This window comes from Thamnophis sirtalis, unplaced genomic scaffold, assembly GCF_051295495.1.
Source record: "Thamnophis sirtalis isolate CommonGarterSnake01/CBP01778 unplaced genomic scaffold, rThaSir2_p1.2 scaffold_3, whole genome shotgun sequence".
NCBI lineage: Eukaryota > Metazoa > Chordata > Lepidosauria > Squamata > Natricidae > Thamnophis > Thamnophis sirtalis.
The window spans coordinates 161,771,530-161,787,636 of NW_028261383.1; the positions used below are offsets into that span (position 1 = coordinate 161,771,530).

General features: G+C 41.0%; 1 protein-coding gene and 1 pseudogene across 1 annotated transcript in view; one reads left to right on the top strand and one right to left on the bottom strand.

The window, feature by feature from the left end:
* The window catches only part of NCKAP1L (NCK associated protein 1 like), a 99,787-nt gene extending 90,909 nt beyond the window's left edge, over window positions 1-8,878 (top strand). Inside the window, exons 30-31 of the mRNA XM_087710633.1 lie at window positions 3,432-3,521; window positions 7,823-8,878. Coding sequence (XP_087566759.1) covers window positions 3,432-3,521; window positions 7,823-7,948 — 216 coding nt within the window. The 3' untranslated portion in view covers window positions 7,949-8,878. The remainder of the gene's footprint in view (window positions 1-3,431; window positions 3,522-7,822) is intronic.
* A 3,222-nt stretch (window positions 8,879-12,100) lies between these two features.
* LOC148048285 (proton-activated chloride channel pseudogene) lies at window positions 12,101-12,607 on the bottom strand (annotated as a pseudogene).
* Between the last annotated feature and the right edge of the window lie 3,500 nt (window positions 12,608-16,107).

Below are 16,107 nucleotides of genomic sequence, written 5' to 3' on the forward strand. Positions count from 1 at the left end.
GGAAATGCCCATTTCAATTTACGTATGTATTAAATTTATAAAGCTACCCATCTCCCAAAAGGAACTCTCTCGATATAATCAATTCTCTCAAATATTAAAGGGAGTTAATTTGAAATAACGGAAGGCAACCCTTTCTTACAGAGAACTTCTAATACAATCAGCGACGTCAGCCTGACAAAGATTTTAGTTCCTTGAATGGGATCCTGGATTTCAAAACACACACGCAGGAGAGAATATTATGTGTGTGTGAGAGAGAGCATTTGGCTTCTTGTTTGAATGTTTCTGGGCAATCCTTCTGGCTTTCAAAGCTATTTGTAAAGCCACGAAAGCCAGTCAGCTAAGGTAACTTTGGGCCAGCCACTCTCTCTCTCTCTTAGCCCAATTCATCTCACGGAGTTGTCGTTTGGGGGGAATAGGTGGAGGAAGGTATGTTGGATATGTTTACCACCTTGAGACATTTTTGCAAAATAATAAAGGCAGAAAATAGCAATAGCAATAGCAGTAGACTTATATACCGCTTCATAGGGCTTTCAGCCCTCTCTAAGCGGTTTACAGAGAGTCAGCATATTGCCTCCAACAATTCGGGTCCTCATTTTACCCACCTCGGAAGGATGGAAGGCTGAGTCAACCCTGAGCCGGTGAGATTTGAACCGCTGACCTGCTGATCTAGCAGTATCCTGCAGTGCTGCATTTAACCACTGCGCCACCTCGGCTCCAAGATCATAGATAGATAGATAGATAGATAGATAGATAGATAGATAGATAGATAGATAGATAGATAGATAGATAGATAGATAGATAGATAGATAGATAGATAATAGATAGATAGATAGTCGGCAGGTTTAGCGTTGGCAGAGGGAAAATGTTTTGCAGAGCCCAGAACAGGGATAATAAGAGAGACCTTCTTGCCCTTCCCATGGAACTACGTCCTATCTAGGAGGGGAAGAGAAACGGATCTTATCTTCTTTCCCAGGGGAAAGAAAAACAGCTTGGGAAGAACAACGCTGAGAAAGCTCATCTAGAAAGCCCTAGTGGTTTTCAGAGTGTTTGAGCTGCAGATAATTGATGTGAAACCTTGGGCCTGAAGTTGAGCTCAAGGGAGCAGTTGAGTTTGTTGCTGCTGAACTGTCCTTCCTGCTACCCAGCGAAATGCCTGCTTAAGCTGTTTAATTCTGTCATTGAGTTCAGCAACTATCCAAGATTGACAGTCCTGGGAGACTTTGCTTGTCTTCACGTGACAGAATTTGATGCAGCTCTGGAGATGTTGGCCACATGGACCTGACCTAGGGAACGGAGGACTTGAATACACACTGATGGTCACATGGCATATGTGGGGTAACTGTGACATGATCTCAAGTTGGAAAACATCATCATCAGAAATATTAGATTTCTACTTTATAATAGATGTAATAACAGAAAGCCTGACAGCATTTCCTCCTCACTCATCTTATATCAAACAATACCAAGGTCAGATAATCTTGAAGTTCTTTCTCATGCATTCCTGTTTTCCTCCTCATATTTTACTAATAGTTGCTGAATATGTACTTCAACACTATCTTTGTGCTGCTCCATAACATCTGATGGAGGAAGTCACTTGGTTCCATTCTGAGTTAGATTCCAGCTGGACAGGTCCTGACAAAGTGGCCAAAACACAATCTTGTCCTGTTAACTAAAAATTGTTCGTTCTGGGATTCTTGAGGAATTGGAAACGAAATGTTAGTCCAGTCAAATCGCTTATTAGATCCATGTCCCTTGTTTAAGGCTTCATAGGAGGTGACAAGTAGCTGGCTGCATGGGATGGTAAATTCATCCTTGAAAGTGAGGATGGTTTTCCTGCCTTGAAGGAGTCAGTGGTGTGCCTCCTCTTCAAAAAGTCATCACTTGACCCAATGGCTCTGGATAATTTTTATCCAGTCTAGCATTCTGTTTTGGGGGAAGGTTGTTAAGAAAAGGGTCAAACCACAGCTTCAAGGGGCCCTTGAGGAGACAGATAATATGGACCATTTTCAGTCAGTTTTCAGGCCAAGACCCAGTGTGGAATCCCTTTGTTGGTAAAGTGCAGATGGAAATGATAACAGTTGTCTTCATTCTTCTTGAACTCCTAGTCAGTGTATCAATCATGACATTCTTCAGGACTAGATATAAGGCTTGGGAATGAGAGTTATGGTGCTGCTGTGATTGTCCCGCTTCCATTTGGTGTTGACAAGTGGAGAGAGATCCAGGCTGAGTCTGTGATTTGTGGGTTGCCTTGTGGCTCTATTCAACCTCTACATGAAACTCCTGGTTCAGGTCAAGAAGTGACAGGAGGTCAGACATCATCAGTATACTGATGAGCCACAGAAGCATGAGCAGTTAGAGGTGACTCTTGGTATGCCCATGTAACATTTCCACTACTCCAGCTACATTCGTTTTCAGTAAACTGCTGAATGCAATTCAGGATGCTTGTTATCACCAGGGGTTGGATTCAGCCGGTTTGGACCGGTTCAAGTGAACCGGTAGCTCCAACAATCAGCTGAACCGGTTCTCTCCGACGGTCAGGTGCCCCCCCACCTTTGTGTTTTACTTATCTATATCCTCTCAGCTGATTCGTACGGCAGAGCAGATTGTGGAGCGTGCATCAGGCGTGGGTGGAACAGGGGTCCGAAGCATGCGATCATCGAACTGATTGTTAAACCGGCAGGATCCCACCACTGGTTATCACTTATAAAACCATTCGTGACCTGGTTATCTTCCTGGGACCAGCTTTGTCTTATCATTTCTGCCCACCATGTAAAATCCAACACAATAGGCACAGATTATGTCTCATCCATTAAGCAATCTAATATGATGGGATATAGGAAACATACCTGCTCTTTGGAATGCTCAGAAATTTGAATTCTTCCAACCCATGCAAGCTTTTAAATTGTCTATAAAAATCTATTATATTGCCTCAAACTCTGGGATACGTTGGGGTGTGTTCAGTTGATGTGCAGTATCTCTTTGGTTATATGTCTGTTCCTCCACTACATTTATTTTTGTTATTTATTTTGTGTTTTAGGTACTGAATCTATTTTTAATCTGTGCCCCACCCAAAGTCAGTGTTGAGTTGGACAGTTTTATAAGACTAAATTACAAATAAATAAAATGTCCCCTTCTGATTGTGTTTTTCATCTGAAAATAAATGGGACAAACTTTGTATCTATGCTTGGTCCTTAAAACAGGGAGATGGGTTATTTTTTGTTTAAACATGAGTGCATTTTGTAGCCCACCAAAATAATTTCCGTGTCTTGTTCTATGAGGTCTAATAATTTCCTCAACCAGTGCTCTCTTTTGGAAAAGAGTTTAGACCTGCAGTTTACATTTTAATCATTGCAATGAAACCTTATAGTTCTAGTTTTTGTTATCATTGGAAAACTGTCTCAAGTTCTGTTATCTTTCCTTTACCTCCACAGCTGGCTTCTGCTAGCATCTCACAGGGAGGGCTAGACGTTGATCGGATGAAAGCCAAGAATTGGGAGTCCATCTCATTGCTTCTGTACTTGGTGAGTATCTTAAAGGTTAGGCTATTAGATGTGAGTTTCTTTTATGCTGTGCTTCAAATAAATGAGAATCAGATTAGATTGCTTTATTTTTCCCCAAGGTAATATCTGGAAACAGAAATAAAAACTTCTAAAGTAGAAGTGAGTAACTTGTGACCTGCAAAATGTGTTCAACCATCTCCTAGCAATTAAAACTAATATAAACAGTGGTGAAGGATGCTGTTTGAGGTGTAAGCAGGCCAGACAGTCCCCATCTATCTGCTAAAAGCATAGGTTTGTTGAACCAACATTATAGAATAGAATACAGTAGAATAGCATCGAATTTAGAATAGACTAGAATTTATTGTCACTTTAAATGTATAGTAATCAGCATACATTAAAATGAAATTTTGTTGCATTCAGCTCTCAAAAGATAACCATTATGCATATACACAATATATACACATATATGACACAGATAAACATCACAGTCTAGTTTGGATGTATATATATATGCATGGTGAAAAAAACGAATCTTGTGAGTTTACCAGACAACAGCATAGAGAACAAAGCTATTATGGAATCTGGTAGTCCTGCTAGAAATTCTTTGTAACCTCCTCCCAGAGGGGAGCAACAGAAACAGACTGTGAAGTGGGTGTGTGGGGTCTCTAACAATGCTTCCAGCTCTAAGCACATAGCACTTGTAAGCAGTTTCCTGAATAACGGGGAGCGAGCTTCCTATAATCTTCTTGTTTGTCCTTACCACTCTCTGCGTGGACCTTCTCTCTGAGGCACTGCTGCCACCAAACCGAACAGAGATGCAGTTTGTTAAAACACTCTCAATTGTCCCTCTGTAAAAAATGGCCAGGACAGAAGGAGAAAGGTGTGCCCTCCTCATCTGACTCAGGAAATGCAGACGCTGGTTTGCACTCTTCACTAATAACTTATGAAGAGACCAAGTCAGATAGTTATCTGTACCCCCAGATACTTAGTACTATTGACCATCTCCACAGCTGCAGCCTTGTTACAAAATGGAGCATGACTATGTCAGCTCTTTCTAAAATCTACAATGATCTCATTTGTTTTGTTAACATTCAAAACGAGGTTAATTTTTTAGTAATAACTAATATTATTAGTGGCACAGTGGTTAGAGTGCAGTAATGCAGGCTACTTCTGCTGACTGCCAGCTGCCTGCAATTTGGCAGTTCAAATCTCAGCAGGCTGAAGGTTGATCAGCCTTCCATCCTTCCGAGGTTGGTAAAATCAGCACTCAGATTGTTGGGGGCGAAATGCTGACTCTTAAGAGAGGACCTTTTGCATCTTGCCTTCTTTCTATAACTCTTAGAAAAGCTGTGAAGCTTTAGAGGACATTAATAATCATGAAAAACATTGCTGAGAAATGTCTGTGCTGATCAGTTCACTTTCTAGGATTCTCATTTGCTTGGCGCTTGCTGGTGGCACCCACATTGAAAGCCAGCATGGCAATACACATGCTCCAAGTTAAAAGACCAGAGGACTGCTGATTAACTGGTTGATTAATTTTGTGCCATCAAGTTATTTTTGAGTCCTAGCAACCACATAGACAGATTCAAAACTCAGAGAATCATATTTCTGTGTAAGGATTTGTCTGTGTATACATGCGGTAATTGGCGGTTTTTAAACAGATATTTAAGGTTGCAATACTTCCATCCTTTAGTATTCCCTGAGGGAAGATACAAGAACTTTCTGATCAATGAAAGACTCCACTCATGTGGGAATGTTATATTAGAAAAGCTAGTCCATATTCTAACCTCTCCTTTATAGGGATATTCACTAAATCTAGATAACAGCCTCCTAATACAAAACATCCCATTTGTACTCACTATATTATATGTACATTATCTACTTGCAGATAAAGATTTTAATATGGCAGTAAAAGTAGCCTAATTTTGTTTGGCAGCCTGCCAGATACAGCTGCTATAAGGAGGAACTTAAATCAAGACAGATAAGAATTACTGCTTTATGTATTGTTTTCATGGACATTTAAATAATTGACATTGGCTTATAACAGTAATAAAGAGACAGATTGTCTGGCTGATAAATCTGGTTATACCTCAAATATTTTAATCATTTAGTAGCGTATTAATATAGCATTTTGGCAGTTCAGTAGTTTGGTATATTAGGATTTTTGTTTTTCACTTGTTTAGTAATTTAGCCTTAAGCATTTTAGAGAGTCTTTTCTTTTTATCCTTTCTCCTAGTATTTTAGATAATGTATGAATATGATATTTGAGGTTCTGTATTAATCTGCATCATTTGTTTAGAGATGTCTTTAAGTGTTGTAGCTCTTTATGAACTGTACACTGTGTTCATCAGCGACCATAAAACAAGTGATGAATAAAAGTCATTGTACTTGGGGAAACCTACTTTGGAAACAAATTTGAAGGAGAGTCCCTTAGGCCCTTGGATGTGGGAAGGAGAGTCCCTTAGGCCATTGGGTGTGGTTGAATTCAGTCACCATAAAGTGATGCACCAAGTGTACTAGTCTTTGACGTACAACTTTAACTGAGCCTACAGTCTTAAATCATAATGGTTATAAACTGGATCATCATATGACCGATCCAATTTTATGACTTTTTTTTGGCACTGATTGTTAAGTGAATGCTGTGGTTGTTCAGCAAATTTATTGTATACTATGGGTGTCCCCCCCCCCCCTGAAACTGGAAAAAACATTATAAATCATATATTCGTGACTGTGGAGCTCTCTAAATGGACATAAATTCAGGCTGTTTGCTACATGCCAAAAATGTGGTCATGGGACCAGGATTGAAATCTTCTTACCAGTTCGGAAGAGCGTCCGTGATGATGTCTGGGCAGGTGGGTGGAGCCTCCTGCCGCTGCCACTACTGGTTTGCCCAAACCGGGGCAAACTGGCAGAATACCACCTCTGCATAGTACCGAGGCCCCTCCCCATTTGTTGGAACTTCAGAATTGGTCAGAAGAACCTTTATGGGGGGGGATTGGGGTTCCTCCTCATTTTGAATGGTTGCTAAGCCGCCAATTGTAAGTCAAGGACTATCTGTAATGAAAACCGTTGCACGACAGATCGCTGCCCCATTTTTTTAAAAAAAAACATTTACCATTGTCATAAAGTAGCACAAAATCTGCGGCAAATAAGTCAAGGTACATGACATGACTTACAATATGAGGAAATATTGTTAGGTGTCCGATCTTTTTGTTTACAACGAGAGGAACCGGTCAATACTTATTATGCATTGTGGGTCTTTTTTTCGGTTGTACTAACATCTCCTCCTCCAGGATAGGCAGCAGCAAAGAATGACAATGATAGAGACAGCAAATATCATTCCTTCTTGGGCAGTGGGGGGTTACTATTACTGGGCTGGTCATCTTGTGTTGGTAAAAAGAGCTGCTCTGGTTGGAAAAGATGACAGAGTGGTCCTTTGTAGCAGCTCAGGTGATGCATCTCCATTAGGGGCTCCCTTGGCAGCAGGAGATAGTTATTGATTTTCTTGCTGATGGGAGGAGATGGCTCAGCCAGGTGGGACCCTGGCTTCCTGGGTGGGAGTTGATATTCTTCACTGGCCGCATAGCTTTTGCCGCAAAGCAATTTAAATGCAAATATTTCTCCCTGGAGTATGTGAATGAGTTAGCCCAGCCTGGCATTCACTCATTATCCCAATTGGAGAAGAGGTATAGCTGCTTCATCAGCATCACCTTTGGCAGAGCCCCATTGCTACAGTGACTCCTGCTGAACATCATCATCAGATGTGCTGGACGGTCAGCAGTATTCTAATTTCTGATGTGTCCCTGGTGGAGAAAGAATACTGCCGACTGTATCACACCCAGGCAAAATCAACAGACCTAAAGACATAGAATCTCATTCCCTGGATACTTTCAGAAAAAGATCAAATAGATTTTAAAAAAAAACAGCCCTTAAAGCTGTGGAATTGTCATAGAAACAAGGAATCAGGAATACATTTCACAATCCACCAAGTCTGTAGAATTGACAAAGAGATTGCAGTTGTTTGCGATGAACTTTGTTTGGTGTCTGTGGTCCCAACAGATTTTGCAGTTCTGAAACCGTATAGTAAGAGTGCCACGCCTTCACCTCTTACAAAGCAAATGAATTTGCCTTCTTCAGGAAACAAACTCTGAATGTGAATGTGATATATGTTTTGTTTACAAAGGATAGCCTGCCTGGCTCTTACCAGAGTCCAGAATAGAATCTGGATACTTCATCAGGCAGGGTGCTTGATTTTAACCTGCTGGTTAGGTGGCAGTAAATTATTTCTCTGCCTTATTTCTGTTTTTATATATCTCTTTCAGCTTGTGGAAGAGTCATCCTTCTTGACTGTTGATATGCTGGAGACCTGCTTCCCTTACGTGCTGCTGCGAAATGCTTACCGTGAAATCTCCCGAAACGCACTTTTGAGCCGTCTCTCTACACATTGAAAAGCCTGGCCTTCTGGCCATCCACATGGATTGCTGGATCCTAAATGCAGAATATTTGGCAGGAGTGGATAGGAAGAATAGTGGATGCTTTAGCCAACCTGTCTCTTTGACCCTTCAACTTATTGTCTAAAGAGAACCAGTCCCAGCTTCTTGAATGCTTAGCTAAAATTTGGTAGCCTTTGTTTTAGCCAGCATTACTACTAGTCTAAATTGTATAACCATTGGATGGTTTTCTGGGTACTTATTGGTAGAATGTGCTATGTTTTACCACTTTCAGTCTTTGTGCCCTTTCAAAAATGTCTGCTTGGACTGACCAGCCCCCAGATAAACCTCAAAATGTTCATTCCAGTCACATGTAGAAAAAATAAGTCTAAATGTTTTTCAACACACATTAATTCTTTCAATCCACCAATTAGGTTGTAAGCTCCTTAGGGCAGGCACCAATTTTTGTAATATATATATTCTGAAAATAAAGTTATAAATGAATGATTCTAATAATCACTCTCTTGGAAAAGAAATAGCCGGCAATCTTGTATTCCAAGTATGTGTCAGAAAATTTAATCAGCCTGATTGTTCTTTGTGTTCTTTTTGTTTTTTGTTCTCATTTGAAAAAAATCATGGGAATTGGCAATAAGGAATAGGGAAGACATTCCTTATACTATCTACCCCTTATGTCTTTCCCAATCCGAATAGCAATTGATGCGTTGGCTTGAGACGGAAGCTGTAGCCCAAAGCATTAAGACTGAATTAATGATAGGGAATAATAAGTTAGGTTCACTCTTGCTAAGCCATGGTTTCTTTAACAAACCATCATAACTGGATCACACAAACTAATCTAAAAGCCTTGACAGAAGGATGGCAGGTCCCTTGATGATCCTTTAGTGATGCTTGATATTTTTGGATAATAATAAACTTGAATTTATCCTCAAACATCTTCGTTTCTTTGTTCTCCTGGCCTAATAACATCTAAGAAAGTACACAACTTGCCCCACATGATTCTGAAGATGAAGAAACACACACAAACACACACACACACACACACACACACACACACACACTTGGCAACCTTTTAGAAATTCTTATCTAATCTGAGAAACAGGATGACTACAGGCAGACAAAAAAAGAGTGGGAGGTTAAGCAACTTCCAGTTTCATGCTGGCTTCCCCACTGATTTGTGGAAAACTGGCAGGGAGTATAATAAATTCACTTCTTCTCCCTCTTGGCTGACCTGTGGAACTTCCTGCCACTTTGCTAAAAGGAGGGGGAACAGAGAGTTGCGGGCCATGAGGAAAACTGCACCCTCTGTATCCATTTCAGCATGACCTCAAAGGATGCTTCTCTCTAGGGAGCAAGAGAACACTCCCTACCTCTCAGGCATCCCAGATGATCCCTCATCCTTCCCTCCATGCCCACTGTCCCTAAGAGAATTCATATTTCAACCTCTATTCCAAAGCAGCCAATCGCTGTTCACTGATTGGGCCCTGCTGCCAGCCATTTGGATGCAGCAGTGGGAGCAGAAGCAATTTCCATCTTCCTGCTGGCTTCCCCATTGACTTTTCTTGTGGGAAGTCGGCAGGGAGCATTGGAAATGACTTCTTGGCTGATTGGTGGAATTGATCCACCGGTCTAATTTTAGTAAGAGATGTTGCTGAGGAGTGTGGAACAATGGAATGACCTCACCATGGGCAAAAAAGCAGTGGGAATGACTTATGATTTCCTGCTGGCTTCTCCATTGACTTGGCTTGTCCAAAGCAGCCAATCCCTGGTTGCTGGGCCTTGCCATCACCTGACTGTATCCAGGGAACAAAGGGTGGGGATATAGCTCTCCCATCTTCCCTTGTGCCATGCAGCCTATAGGTTTTTATGAAGTGTGATTGGAAGGCTTGATGGCACTGAAGTATCCACAACTTCCCCAAATTTCATTCCCACCGAGTCCTGGCATTCTTCAGTAACCTAGCCTATTTGAGTTACCTTGGTTCAATAATAGTTGCCCTATACTTTCCAATACAGATCCAAGAGTTTTGGTAGTACAGTATATAGATATATTGTATATAAATAATTATTCTTAAAAATTGTATAAAGATTTTAAAAATTGCAGAAAGAGAAAAAATATATAAAAGGAAATAAATTATAAATGGTAAAAGAAAAGGTGAAGAATAACAAGCAAGCAAAAAAATACGCAACTTCTGATATTTGCAGCACTTACAAACATACCAATTACCATCTCTACCCTCGTGATTTTGCATTTCATGGTTCCCTTCTTCCCATAAACAAAACTTTTAATCAATAAATCCCATTGGCATATATTTTTAAACAAGCATTTCAGTAATAAGTACATCATTGTCCTCTCTGGTTAAGATTTTATTGTGTTCTTCCTGTGAACAGTTTTGGGGATCCCTGGCAGAATTTGCTTCTGAGAAACACAACTTCAAAAAGTCGGATGATTGAGAGCAGAGAAGCGGGGAGTAAAAGGATGTTTAATTCTTCTGCCTGCAGGGAATTACCTTTTTCCAAGCTCTTTCTTCCTGCATACCACAGAAGCTCCCTGTTTGTATTAGCCTTGTTCAAGTGTACTCAAGAACAAAGTTTTATATTAGAAAAGTGAGTCAGAATGAGCCTTGGGCTCCCATGGCAATTTTGCATTGATGTCAGGGGAGGAGGGAAATATTCTACCTGTCTTATGTATAATTTTCTCCTTTTTTAATATGTCCCATTGCATAGTCACCTTCCTTGCCACCTGCACCCCAATTCCCTGTCCCCATGGTAAAAAAAAAGATTTTGGAAATGGGTCATCATTGTTTCCTGGTTTGTTTATAACCCTGCAGTCTATAAGCTTGGCTTTTAGAAGGGCAAGAAAGAGAAAAGCAGACTTTTAAGTCAGTGGTGGTGCATCTATGACACGTGTCAAAGATGACACACCATGACATTTGGGGGTGACATGCCAACCTGCACCAATACCTGGCTGAAGGCCGAATCTAGCTCCAGGCTTGTGGTTCAGTATGCATGTTTTTCCAATGAAACAGGTGGAGACAGGAAAACGATTTTATTACAATTTATTCAGGATGTAAAGGTTGCAACAATAATCAAAAGTATGCCACATTGTTGTGCTATTTTGGAGATGGTGGAGGCAATAGCAATAGCAGTAGACTTATATACCGCTTCATAGGCCTTTCAGGCCTCTCTAAGCGGTTTACAGAGAGTCAGCATATTGCCCCCAACAATCTGGGTCCTCATTTTACCCACCTTGGAAGGATGGAAGGCTGAGTCAACCCTGAGCCGGTGAGATTTGAACCGCTGACCTGCTGATCTAGCAGTAGCCTGCAGTGCTGCATTTAACCACTGCGCCACCTTGGCTCCACCTTGGAGATGGTGGAGGCCACACAAGAATGGGGCGTGCTCTTGCACAGCCTCTGGACCAGTGGTGAAATTCAAATTTTTTTACTACTGGTTCTTGTTGGGCGTGGTCTGGCTTGGTGGGCGTGGCAGGGGAAAGATACTGCAAAATCTCCATTCCCATCCCACTCTGGGGCCAGCCAGAGGTGGCATTTGCCAGTTCTCTGAACTACTCAAAATTTCCGCTATTGGTTCTCCAGAACCTGTCAGAACCTGCTGGATTTCACCCCTGCTCTGGACCTTCCAGACGTCACATGAGGAGGCCATGTATTTGCACATCCTCAGCAACCACCCAGAATCACAGAAGCATGAGGTGTGGATTTATGTGATTTGTGGAGGCTGCAGAGACTTGGGAAGGCCATTTTCTGAAACAGCTTTAAGAACAAAGGCTTCATGTGACCCAGAGCAGCCTCCAGTAGGCCCTGGGGCCTGTCCACAGAAAGGGAACATCACCTGAAGATAAGCGGTGCATGGCCAATCCTGGGGAGCACTGAACTGCATGCCAATTGCACTGTTTCCCAAAGGTCACATGCCTTGCAAAATGGCGTGAGGCAGCCCGTTTGAGTGAAGGAGTGGCACCGGGCTAAAATCGAGGCCCAGTCTTGGCGCTACCTCTGAATGAACAACTTGTTTTTGTCTCGTTTGTTTCTGTATTGCCCCCTTCCCCATGTGTTTGTTCGCCGCCCTGAGTCCCCCCGGGAATAGGGTGGCATACAAGTATAATAAATACAAATACAAATACAAACTTTAAAAAATCTATTATCCTAACCTAAAATATGATAAATTGTCAATCTTCACATATTGGGGTCTTTTGACAATCACTGCATATTTCTTGGTTGCATTAGTAAATGGATCTGTGTAGTTGATTCTCTGGGTAATACAATCAATTTTCCCTGGCTGGCCTGGGTTAAACAAAGGTGCAATGTAATCGTAGAAGTGATGCTTGCAGATTAGCAGTTCAGCCTTGCCTGGGTAGAGGGCAATACCAGGAGCATCGTAAGAGTGCACTCCCTTGAATGAGACGGACATCACTGGATGCTTGAGTCTTTCCCTAAAGTCAGCAATGGTTTGATAGGCCAAAAAAATGGCCACTGCCATAAGCACCAAATATATGAAGAGAAGTATTACAGAGAAGACGTTCTTCAGGCAGGACTTGCTGAAATGCACTGAAGGGCTGCCACCATCTAGGACTGGAAGGATTGTTGAACTGGTATCTTCCTTACTCCCTTCATCTAATGGTTGAGAATTTGCAGGTCCACACTCCATATCTTCATTTAACTGGGCTGCAGAGTAGCACACAGTAGCAAAAAAAGTTTCCTTTAATATGACACATGAACTCTGGAGAGTATTGTCCGTTCTCTTGATTGTTAGTATTCCTACTAGCAGTATAAATTGTCAATCTAGAACTACACTACAGGCATCCTCCTATAAGTTTCTAAGATCAGAGGTGGGTTGCTGCTGGTTCGGCCCGGATCGGTCAATCTGGTAGTACCGGCGGTGGGAGGCTCCGCCCACCCACCCAGACACTTCTGCACATGTGCAGAAGGGGTGCGCGTGTGCACAAGCACGCTCAGGAGCTCACCTGAACCGGTAGTAAAAAAAATGGCAACCCACCTGTAGTCTAAGTGTCTAAGATGCTCCAGTGGCTCTCCAAAGTTGTTACTGAATTTTAAGATGATGATGATGATGGTGATACATTTGAAAGAAAAGAAAAACACAAACATGCATACAAAGTGGCTATAAGGAAAAATAAACCTCAAAATGGATAAACAAGGAATTGGCCACCCATAAAATTACGTTAATTTTTTTCAATATTTCATTGATTAGTTTTAAATGTAAGTAAAATATGAGTAGCAATAATCACAGTATATATCATAAAATGAGATTAAGAATCCCAGTAATTTCTAACTGAGCAATTGAACACTTTATCTTAAAAGAAACCCAAATAATATTGGATGTAATACATGCCCCTACATAGAGTGACAATCCAAAAATGATTTCAAAATGGAACTTTAAATTCTGTCTCATTTATTCCTGAAATGTCAAATTCTGGGCATTGAGAGGTATTCCCAGCACTTAACTAGCTATTCTTCTGCTACAGAAGAATTGGAAAAGAAATTCACTTGTTAAAATTTGTTTCATTCAATTATAAATCATTTTTCAAAGTTGTAATTTCAGGTTGTCATTTTTAATACGGCAGGAGGGGAAATTATCAAATATCTGGTGAATATGAATTATTTACGTATAATTTAATTGCATTTTCATTGTGACTCCATCTATATTTTACACTGCCTCTTGCTGCTGCTCCTTTCCATAACTACCCTACTCAAAAGCTAAGGGTTAGGGTAACCCCTCAGAACTGCTAAGGGAGAACCATTTCCTCATGAAACTGACTTAATTGTTCAAAAATAAAAATTAACCAGGAGCTCTGAAAAGCCTATGTTTTATACTTGGTCTGTCTGTCTGAAAAAGGATGTAGTTTTGATTGGGGAAAACAGAGATGATAGCAACCAATACCTTCCCTAGGAAGATTGTTTTAAGATGTTGGTGCTATAATTTTAGAATAGAAAAGCAGACTTGAGAAAAGAATTTTATATACAAGAACATTTTATTTGCTTTTCAGTACTCCAGTACTTGAAAATGCACTCTTAAATGGATAGGCAATCAGAGAAAAGCAAAGACTTTATTATTATTTTTAAATGGAATGATGTTTTACAGCTTGCTATGCCAAATATTTTGTGATAATTTCTGGCATGTTTAAATATATATTTTTAAACCACATGGTCTCCCAGCAGCCGCGCATGAGAGCCGCTGATATGACAAATGTGTCTCCAATTCTTGTGTACCTGGAGCACTTACTGTCGGCTACAAATCCTAACAGTGACGCCCATCATCTTGCCCTTTTCTTTTTGGTCCTATCAAGAAAGTGGATCTATTCGAGATCAGATTGAATAGAGGTTTTGGCTTTATGGCCCTATTTCTAATTTGATTTAGCTCCCAACCACCTGATTCGGTGAAAGAATAAACAGAGAGTACCCTGCTATGTTTCTGGGTGCCTTTTAGCATCTTTCTGGCAATTGAAATATAAACCTCCATGTCCTTTAAAATTCTGAATGCACAGAAGAACAACTAGAACTAGACAAGCCTGAAAATATAAGGTAAAATCTGTCAGACAGATTTTTTTCCTAGAGTCCTTGACTCAAAGAGAAAAAAGAGCCCACCCACTAAAAAACTTGTATACCTTCTCTTCCAATCTAATCACATCCAGCAGTCAAAATGGAGTTACTCTTCTTGGCGTTAGCAGCCATATTCCAATAGATCAGAGCAGCCATAACAAGCCATTATATATGAGTTGTTATCCTGTCTACTTAAGGTTGACTCATTTCTGGGGGGGAAAAACATCCAGAAAGACTAAAAGAAACAACTGATATACACAGCAATGACAGCAGAATTCTCCAGGGCATATGGATCAGAACAGGAAGTTGATCTGACTTAGGAATCATCAGGCTCTATAGATTGCAAGTAACCTTGAGAGCCATGCACCATCATGCTAAATAAAAGCCAAGTGCTGAAAGGGGCAACCCAATTCTTAACTTTCTCACTGGAACTTATTGACTCCTTTCCACCAAGTGTTGCACTATAGAATAGAATTCCTTATTGTCCAAGTGTGATAGGGACACCCAGGGGGTTTGTCTCAAGTGAATAGGCTTTCAGTGTACATGCAAGCAACAAGTGATAATCGTGATCATTATCAGCATAAAATACAATCATTATAAATGATAAGATGCAACACCCAGTAATAGTCATAAGATAATAAATAAAAGCAATCAACAGAATCATAATAGGATATTAATAAAAGCAATCAACATATGCAAACAACCAAGTTATAGTCATAAGATTATATATCTATATGTTCTGACCCCCCTCTTCTTACACCAGAGCACGCCGAGACAAAGATACTTCAAAGATTTATTAACACATAGACTAGACCTTGGCAGCAATCCAGCACAGACTAGACTTTGGCAGCAATCCAGCACAGATAACCTTGGCAGCAATCCAGCCTGCCAAGAGAGCCACGATAGCTTCTCCAGCTCTAGTAAATACATTGATTCCTGCGACGAGCATGTGGAATGTCACTCCTTTTATAGTCTTGAGAGGAGCCTAATTGCCACCAGCTGAGTTCACTTATCTCCTGTAACTGTGCAACTGTTCTTTATGCCTATCAGCCCTCCATTGCCGGGCATCCAGGACCAACTCCCTTGTCTCCTCCCCACTGCTCCAAGGCTTTACTTCGGGAGCACGCTCCCTTTGGCTCTCAGGCGCCTGCTGGTGGCCAACCAGCCTCTCTGCGCCCTGCTTGGAGTCGGAACCCTGTCCAGGGTCCTCCATATCTTCCAGAGCCGACTCATAGGGCCCCTCACTGTCGGAGTCTGTTTGCAGCTCCAATGGCTCCTGCTGGGCCACAACATAGATAGATAGATAGATAGATAGATAGATAGATAGATAGATAGATAGATAGATAGATAGATAGACAGACAGACAGACAGACAGACAGACAGACAGACAGACAGACAGACAGACAGACAGACAGACAGACAGACAGATAGATTGATTCCTTCTGTACAGTGTGTCAAACACACTTATAAAAGAGGGCTCAGACTATAGCCACAAGGGATCTGGGCACATAAAAACCTCAATCCTGCTGTCTAATAATCAAAAATTCTTCCAACTAAATTTAAAAATTCTTAAAAACCACTTTGCTACCT